The 9,393-nt window shown below is 49.0% G+C and overlaps 2 protein-coding genes and 1 long non-coding RNA gene across 6 annotated transcripts in view; 2 read left to right on the top strand and 1 right to left on the bottom strand.

Moving 5' to 3' along the window:
* The window catches only part of LOC309333100, a 136,407-nt gene that overhangs the window by 43,849 nt on the left and 83,165 nt on the right, over window positions 1-9,393 (top strand). The window lies entirely within an intron of this gene.
* POLR2E (RNA polymerase II, I and III subunit E) overlaps window positions 1-9,393 on the bottom strand; it is a 97,305-nt gene that overhangs the window by 25,238 nt on the left and 62,674 nt on the right. The gene's annotated exons all lie outside the window — the stretch shown is intronic.
* The window catches only part of ARHGAP45 (Rho GTPase activating protein 45), a 47,810-nt gene continuing 43,674 nt past the window's right edge, over window positions 5,258-9,393 (top strand). For 2 of the 3 annotated variants that reach the window (XM_081846050.1, XM_081846048.1), the window contains exon 1: window positions 8,075-8,393. In XM_081846050.1, the coding sequence (XP_081702176.1) occupies window positions 8,271-8,393 (123 nt within the window). In that variant the 5' untranslated portion in view covers window positions 8,075-8,270. Of the gene's footprint in view, window positions 5,558-8,074; window positions 8,394-9,393 lie in introns of those variants that run through there. The other variant, XM_081846049.1, reaches the window with a different exon arrangement.

Genomic DNA, 9,393 nt, shown 5'->3' with positions numbered 1-9,393 from the left:
TCATCTATTCCAACCCCCTGAAATGCAGGCGCGTCCAGTTTTGCGGGCATTGCTCCCCACTTCCTCTCTCCCTGCGCCTTTGAAATAGTTTTGGGCGCAGGCAGGCATTCCACTGGTGAAGCTGAAACTTAAAACGACTTTGAATCCTGCAGGATTCTAGCGACTGTGATAAAGTCCCCTCTTCCCTGAGCCTTACAATGGGCTCCTAGCAGGGTTTGCGGGTCCTCTAGTTTTGGGGACAGGCAGGCGTTCAACTGGTGAAGGTGAAACTTAAGTTGCTTAGGGGAAAGTGTCACCCTCCACCTGAAGCCTTGTAATGGGCTCCTGGTGGCCTTCTGTGGCCTTGACAGGTAAACATTCAACTGGGGAAGCTTTTGGTCATGCTGTTTAGGTTAAAGTTCACACCCTAATGGGTTTTTGCCGTGGTTTATGGTGTGAGGACACTACTATAATTATGATTATTACTTTGCCCTGTTAAGCCTTGAAATAGATTGGGAGGTAAGGCAGCCATTCAAGTGGCGAAGCTCAGCTCAAGCAGCCCGGCCAATCGGTGAGGTTTGTGGGTTGGCTACGTGGCCACTGGGCGCACTGATGGGTTGGTGCTGACCTTGGAATCCCTAAACGGCCCAGTATCCCTGAAGGAGCGTCTCCTCCCCCATCGTTCTGCCCGGACACCTGGGTCCATCTCCGAGGGCCTTCTGGCGGTTCCCTCCCTGCGAGAAGTGAGGTTACAGGGAACCTGGCAGAGGGCCTTCTCGGTGGTGGCGCCCGCCCTGTGGAACGCCCTCCTGTCAGATGTCAAGGAAATAAACAACAATCTGACTTTTAGAAGACATCTGAAGGCAGCCCTGTTTAGGGAAGTTTTTAATGCTTGATCGCTTTATTATTATTAATATTCTGTTGGGAGCCGCCAAGAGTAGCTGGGGAAACCCAACCAGATGGGTGGGGTGTAAATAATAAATTAGTAGTAGTAGTACTAGTGGTATGTTACCTTTATATCTTTGAAGAAAAGGTGAGATATAAATGAATAATAATAATATAAATGATATAATACAAATGATATAATCTAATGTTATAATGATATAATATAATATAAATGAATAATAATAATTATTCATTTGACAATTATTCATCTGACAAGGTCAGAATAAAAAGGTAAAGGTACCCCTGCCCGTACGGGCCAGTCTTGACAGACTCTAGGGTTGTGCGCTCATCTCATTCTATAGGCCGGGAGCCAGCGCTGTCCGCAGACACTTCCAGGTCACGTGGCCAGCGTGACAAGCTGCATCTGGCGAGCCAGCACAGCACACGGAAACGCCATTTACCTTCCCGCCAGAGCGGTACCTATTTATCTACTTGCACTTTGATGTGCTTTCGAACTGCTAGGTTGGCAGGCGCTGGGACCGAACGACGGGAGCTCACCCCGTCGTTGCGGGGATTCGAACCGCCGACCTTCCGATCGGCAAGTCCTAGGCGCTGAGGTTTTACCCACAGCGCCACCCGCGTCCCAAGGTCAGAATACACACACACATATGCATACACACACACACATACACACACAGAGGTCTAAAACGCAGCTCTCCGGGAAATCCAGTCAGATGGCGGCATATAAATATTAATACAGTGGTACCATGGTTTGCAGACTCAAACCCTGAAGTGCGGGTCGTGGTTTGCAACCTTTTTTTGAATTACAACCCTTTTTTTATTACAAAGAATTTGGTTTTTTTTGAGGCCCCATTGGCGAAAGTGCGCTTTGGATTACAACCTGTTTTGGTTTACAAACAGACCTCCGGAACGGATGATGGTTGTAAACCAAGGTAAGGTAAAGGGTAAAGGGACCCCTGACCGTTAGGTCCAGTCATGGCCAACTCTGTGGTTGCGGCGCACATCTCACTTTACTGGCCGAGGGAGCTGGCGTACAGCTTCCGGGTCACGTGGCCAGCAGGACTAAGCCACTTCTGGCGAACCAGAACAGCGCATGGAAACGCCGCTTACCTTCCCGCCGGAGCGGTACCTATTTATCTACTTGCACTTTGACGTGCTTTCAAACTGCTAGGTTGGCAGGAGCAGGGACCGAGCAATGGGAGCTCACCCCGTCGCCGCAGGGATTCGAACCACCGACCTTCTGATAGGCAAGTCCTAGGCTCTGTGGTTTAACCCACAGCGCCACCCGCGTCCCAGTAAACCAAGGTATACCACTGTAATTGTTATTAAGAAGAGGAATAATTATTATTACAGTGGTACCTCGGGTTAAGTACTTAATTCGTTCCGGAGGTCCGTACTTAACCTGAAACTGTTCTTAACCTGAAGCAACACTTTGGCTAGTGGGGCCTCCTGCTGCCGCTGCACCGCCGGAGTACAATTTCTGTTCTCATCCTGAAGCAAAGTTCTTAACCCGAAGCAATATTTCTGGGTTAGCGGAGTCTGTAACCTGAAGCGTATGTAACCTGAAGCGTATGTAACCTGGGAAACCACTGTATTTAGAAAGCCTACAGAATGGAGGGGGCATTTAGAGAAGGGCCAGACTTTGAATGGCATAAAGACCTTATTTAAAACAACCGGGGGGGGGGGGAGACCACCTGCACCCCTTTAACCAGCTCAAAAACCTCCTGCACCACTTTAAAATCATGCACAATTTGGCTGAGATGGTTTCAGGTTCTGGGCGGGAAGGTTCTGGGCCTCCCTCCCTCTTATCTGGTTTCCTTGGAATTGTGTCCTTAAAACTTGATCTCTTAGGAGGCGTGTCTCTGACTGGGGAGAGGCTTGGGATTTTTGGAATAGCTTTTGTTGTTGTTCACCAAAGGTTCCTCTGTCGCCACCCTGGGAGAGCCGATCTCCTTACACAAGCATACTTTTCAGGAGAGTGTTTTTTTTGTGTGTGCTATAATTCCGTCTCACCCCAGAGAAAAGATTCTGCGCCATCCGGGGAGGGGAAAACAAAAAAAATCCACCCCTGCGAGGTTCTCCTCACTCGCCCTGTGATTTCCCTGTTTTGGATGCCAAGCCGGTGACATCATGAGGAGTAGTCACTCAAGGCCAAAGCAGAAGAGTTTGGATTTGATATCCCGCTTTATCACTACCCGAAGGAGTCTCAAAGCGGCTCACATTCTCCTTTCCCTTCCTTCCCCACAACAAACACTCTGTGAGGTGAGTGGGGCTGAGAGACTTCGGAGAAGTGTGACCGGCCCAAGGTCACCCAGCAGCTGCATGTGGAGGAGCGGGGAATCGAACCCGGTTCACCAGATTACAAGTCCACCACTCTTAATCACTACACCACACTGGCTCTCATGGAACCCAAGAAAGTAAAATCTCTCACTGCTTCCATTTCTTCCCCTTCTGTTTGCCAGGAGGTGATGGGACCAGCGGCCATGATCTTCGTTTTTTTGATGTTCAGACCATATTATCCTTCATGGATCCCTGCCTTGCCATGGCGAAGGGGCTTGATTAACTCAGAGAAGCTATGAGCTACGCCGTGCAGGGCCACCCAAGATGGACAGGTCATAGTGGAGAGTTTTGACTAAACGTGATCCACCTGGTGCAGGAACTGGCAAGCCACTCCAGTATCCCTGCCAAGAAAACTCCATGTGTGTGGGGGGGGGTATTGTTGTTGTTTAGTCGTTTAGTCATGTCCGACTCTTCGTGACCCCCTGGACCAGAGCACGCCAGGCCCTCCTGTCTTCCACTGCCTCCCGCAGTTTGGTCAAACGCATGCTGGTAGCTTCGAAAACACTGTCCCACCATCTCGTCCTCTGTCGTCCCCTTCTCCTTGGGCCCTCCATCTTTCCCAACATCAGGGTCTTTTCCAGGGAGTCTTGAGAGTCCCATGGACTGCAAGAAGATCCAACCTCTCCATTCTGAAGGAAATCAGCCCTGAGTGCTCACTGGAAGGACAGATCCTGAAGCTGAGGCTCCAAGACTTTGGCCACCTCAGGAGAAGAGAAGACTCCCTGGAAAAGACCCTGATTTTGGGAAAGATGGAGGGCACAAGGAGAAGGGGATGACGGAGGACGAGATGGTGGGACAGTGTTCTCGAAGCGACCAGCATGAGTTTGACCAAACGGCAGGAGGCAGTGGAAGACAGGAGTGCCTGGCGTGCTCTGGTCCAGGGGGTCCCGAAGAGGCGGACACGACTAAACGACTCAACAACAACAGTAGTATTGCAAAAAGACCAACAAGGGAAACCTCAAACTAAAGCACGTAATAAATCACAAAAAGCCTGCAAACTGATGCTTTTGAAGTTGGTTTTACACTTGCAAAACTGCTAGAAAGCCACTGTGGCGTTTAAGCGAGATAGAAAATGATTGTCTGTCCCTTTTTTTATAGCTTGATGACGATTGCCTCCAGTAGGGGGCACCAACATAGCAGAATTCCCCCCAGCCTGGAACCTGGGAAAGGTCTGATTAAATATCCCTTCAAATCTGCAGCAAAATTCGCTCCCCCTCCAAATTCAAAGTTCTGCACATTCTCCTGTGCTTCTTTTTTTAGCACGTGGTTTTCTCCAAATTTCATGCATCGTTCCTACTGACAAGTGCATTTTAATGCACAGCTAACAGACAGATCCCGCATTACTGGGTTGGAAAAGCACGTTGCAAAATTCAGGGAAGGGCGCCATTCGAAGGCACAATTACCGTCTCATATTGGAAAACACGGATGCCGTAAGGTAAAGGGACCCCTGACCATTAGGTCCAGTCGTGGCCGACTCTGGGGTTGCTGCGCTCATCTCGCTTTACTGGCCAAGGGAGCCGGCGTACAGCTTCCAGGTCATGTGGCCAGCAGGACTAAGCCGCTTCTGGCGAACCAGAGCAGCACACAGAAACGCCGTTTACCTTCCCGCTGGAGCGGTACCTATTTATCTACTTGCCCTTTGACGTGCTTTCGAACTGCTAGGTTGGCAGGAGCAGGGACCGAGCAACGGGAGCTCACCCCGTCATTGCGGGGATTCGAACCACCGACCTTCTGATCGGCAAGTCCTAGGCTCTGGGGTTTAACCCACAGCGCCACCCGCGTCCGTTCCAACACATATATAAAAACACAATAAAACATTTTTTTTAAAGGCAAAATACAGGCTTGCCTTTGGACGGCTCGCATCTCTCTCTCCCGCAGGTTTGCGGCCCCAAACCGGGGTTAGGGAGGGAGAGGAATCGGCCAAAAAAGGGGGCAGAAAGAAGAAAGACAAAAGTACACCTTCCCCTCTGCTCGTAACCACACTCTCTCACACACACTGAGCTTTTCCTGTGTAGATTTGAAGGGTGTGTGTGTCAGACAAACCGAGCCAGGAAGTAAGTTTGCAAGCGTGTGCTCTGAGCCGCAGGCAGCCGCGTGAAATCCTGAGCTCATTTGGCACCCGGAAACGCCATTTTTGGGGGGAGCTGTGGTCCGTTGGATGGCGGGGATGGCAACCCCTAGCCGGTGAAGGCACCCCGGGGTGCCGAATCGTCCGGGACGGGTTTGGGGTTCAGAGGGCACCATGTTTTCGAGGAAGAAGCGGGAGCTGATCAAGACGCCGTCGATTTCGAAGAAGGGCCGGGGAGGAAGTCCTGTGCCTCCGTCCTCTCTGGTGAGTAACGGGGTTGCGTCCGCGGGGAATTGCGAAACGGGGGGTGGGTGGGCACCCCGGGCAGTGTTTTCACAAGAGGTCACTCGGCTGCGCCTCCAACGGCTCGCAGCTGCCGTTCATTGGCTCCGACTCGCCCCGAAAAAAGGGCATCGTGGATTTGGGGGGAAGGGTTCAGGGCGGCTCAGAAGTTTCTGGGGATGGAGCAAGTCCTCTGCAGAGAAACTTTTGCAGCTTTGGGGGGGGGGGGCTTCTTAGCTTAGAGAAAAGGTAAATAATAATAATAATAATAATAATAATAATAATAATAATAATAATAATAATAATAATAATAATAATAATATAATTTATTTGTATCCTTGGTTGTCACTCTGAGCAGTTTCCCGCATGTATAAAAACATAGCAAACCATTAAACCTTGAAAACTTTGAAATAATAAGAATAACAACAACAATAATAATAACAATAATAATAATATTAGTAATTTATTTGTACCCTTGGTTGTCCCAGACACTCTGGGCGGCTTCCGGCATATATAAAAACATGGCAAAACATTAAACCTTGAAAACCTTGAAATAATGATAATAATAAAATAGCAATAATTTATTTGTACCCTGAGTTGCCCCAGCTAGCGCCTTCCAGCATCTATAAAAACAGCAAAACATTAAACCAGGTTTCTTCAACCTCGGCCCTCCAGATATTTTTGGACCTACAACTTCCATTATCCCTAGCCAGCAGGACGAGTGGTCAGGGATGATGGGAATTGTAGTCTCAAAACATCTGGAGGGCTGAGGTGGAGGAAGCCTGCGTTAAACCCTGAAAATGTCAGGAGACCTATTAAAATAACCCTAGAAAACAGGGGAGAGGAATGTTTTCCTCCCTCACCAATAGCACTAAAAGCCGTGGTCGAGTTTCTGGGGTGGATAAAAGAAAGGCATTCTTCGTTAACCGGCGGAACTCACTGCAACAGGAAGCGGCAGCAACCACCAAACTGGCTTTGTTGTTTTTGATTAGTCGTTTAGTCGTGTCCGCCTCTTCGTGACCCCCTGGACCAGAGCACGCCAGGCCCTCCTGTCTTCTACTGCCTCCCACAGTTTGGTCAAACTCATGATGGTAGCTTCGAGAACACTGTCCCACCATCTCGTCCTCCGTCGTCCCCTTCTCCTTGTGCCCTCCATCTTTCCCAACATCAGGGTCTTTTCCAAGGAGTCTTCTCTGCTCATGAGGTGGCCAAAGTCTTGGAGCCTCAGCTTCAGGATCTGTCCTTCCAGTGAGCACTCAGGGCTGATTTCCTTCAGAATGGATGAGGTTGGATCTTCTTGCAGTCCATGGGACTCTCAAGAGTCTCCTCCAGCACCAGAATTCAAAAGCATCCATTCTTCGGCGATCAGCCTTCTTGATGGTCCAGCTCTCACTTCCATACATCACTACTGGGAAAACCAGAGCTTGAACTATACAGACCTTCGTCGGCAAGGTGATGTCTCTGCTTTTTAAGACGCTGTCTAGGTTTTAAAAGAGGGCAAATTCACGAAGGATAGAGGGCTATCGATGGCTACAGGGAGCTGGAGTCGGCGGTCATTTTATTTCCCGCACCCCACCTTTTAGGACAGATCCGGCAGTGCCAATATTGGGGGCGTTTTATTTGCTTTTCGTTTTTGCGGCAAGCACTCTAAGCGAGGTTTCGCTTCCTGTCGGTGGGCCCAGCAAGACGTCAAGCCTGCAAGATCCACTTGGCCGTGTGGGTGTTTTCGATGCAAGAACCCAGCAGCGGACCTGGATTCAAAATAACACCCGGCGGCTGGAGCTGGGTGCGAAATAACGGCCAGGGAGGGGGGTGGAAGTTGGGAGGGCCGATGTTTTAATGTATTTTTAATCTTTTGTTGGAAGCCGCCCAGAGTGGCTGGGGAAACCCAGCCAGATGGGCAGGGTATTCAGAATAATAATAATAATAATAATAATAATAATAATAATAATAATAATAGCAGGGAGGTCAACAGTAGAGGGCGCCAGAGCCCTTCCAATTCTGCATAATGGGGGGGGGGTGCTCTCTCATGTTTTGTAGAGGGCTGTAGAGGCCGAATCGAGGCCCCCTTACTGACAACCAGCCCTGCCTGTCATTTTCCTCCTATCTCTCTATTTATTTTTTTAAAAAAATAAGAATTTGTTAAAGTTTTTTTGCCACGAGACAAAAGCATCAAATCCAGATAATTGCAGAGAGAGAGAGAGAGAGAAGCAAAAAAAAAAAAAGGAAATAAAAGAAGGGGGGAGGAATTTTTTTTTTTTAAAAAAAAACCCTTCCTTCTCTATAAACTATAAAGAATAAAGTGAAATACGACGGTGTCATTTGGGTCTGACGCCCCTCCCCAAAACTCGCTTTTATATTGATGTTCAGTTTTGCACAATTCAGGGCTGCAGAAAGAGGAAGCCGTCCGAACCGCCTTCCTCTTTGCTCAAGTTTGTGGCTTTTTTCCCTCCGCCCACCCCTTCTAAGAAGCAGCGCCCAGTGGGTGCTGGGTGCGTCGTAGATTTTTTCGAAAAAAGGAAAACCACCCCGAAAAAAAAACTAAAACCCGCACAGTTTCCAGAAGCAAGCATGGGTGTGGCGGCTCTCAAAATCCGCCTGGGTGCTGGAGGGGCGCCCTAGGCCTTGAAATAATCCACGCCCTCTCTGCCTAGTGGGGTTCGTGGTTTTGGGGGGGGGCTGCTGGATCGTGGCCATGCACGGAAACCGGGGCAAAAGCAGCTACAGCCCCTATTCGGCCGGACTGCGGAGGAAAGTCTCGAAAGCCGGGGGCCACGTCTTGGAGACCGTCTCCAACCGAGCCAGCGTTTGGCTGAAGGTACTTTTAACAAACTCCCGCCGGGTTTTCGGAAGGGCAGCGAGGGGCTGTATATGTTTTGTTGTTGTTGTTGTTTAGTCGTTTAGTGGTGTCCGCCTCTTCGTGACCCCCTGGACCAGAGCACACCAGGCACTCCTGTCTTCCACTGCCTCCCGCAGTTGGGTCAAACTCATGTTGGTAGCTTGGAGAACACTGTCCCACCATCTCATCCTCCGTCATCCCCTTCTCCTTGTGCCCTCCATCTTTCCCAACATCAGGGTCTTTCCCAGGGAGTCTTCTCTTCTCAGGAGGTGGCCAAAGTACCAGCTTCAGGATCTGTCCTTCCAGTGAGCACTCAGGGCTGATTTCCTTCCGAATGGAGAGGTTGGATCTTCTTGCAGTCCATGGGACTCTCAAGAGTCTCCTCCAGCACCAGAATTCAAAAGCATCAATTCTTCGGCGATCAGCCTTCTTGATGGTCCAGCTCTCACTTCCATACATATGTTTTGGTAATTTTAAAAAATTGATTAAAAATATATACAAACATACAACAATGATTTAGACTCTGAATCTCTTGGCTTCCCCTCTTCCACGGGCCTAATGATAATACTTACAATGACATTTCAATGTTTATCCGGTTTTTCCCCTTCTAAATTAGCCACGCTTTCCATTACTTTACAAGTGTGGTTAAAATCCGGCCAATGTTTGAACCTGCTTGCAGTGGTCGCATAAATAAATCGCAAACTTTTCCCATTGTTTTTAAAAAAGTTATGGTCTTTGTGATTTCCCAGTTAGCTTTGCCGTTGGGATATCATTTTTTATAAACGAAAATCCGTGCAAAAATCTGCCTTCGGATTTGCATTGCGTCGCAGAAAGCACATTGGAAGGTGTGTTTTTTAATCTAATAGGTGCATCTCCATACCTAAAATACACTTCTGGAAACTACAACACACCATTAGGAAGCGTTTGGCTGAAGATATTTTCGGCAAACTCCCACTGGGCTTTTGGAAGGGCAGCGAGG

Source organism: Podarcis erhardii (genome assembly GCF_964252035.2).
Source record: "Podarcis erhardii genome assembly, chromosome: 18".
NCBI lineage: Eukaryota > Metazoa > Chordata > Lepidosauria > Squamata > Lacertidae > Podarcis > Podarcis erhardii.
The sequence above is the reverse complement of the archived record's forward strand: the minus strand, read 5'-3'. Positions and strand labels throughout refer to the sequence as shown.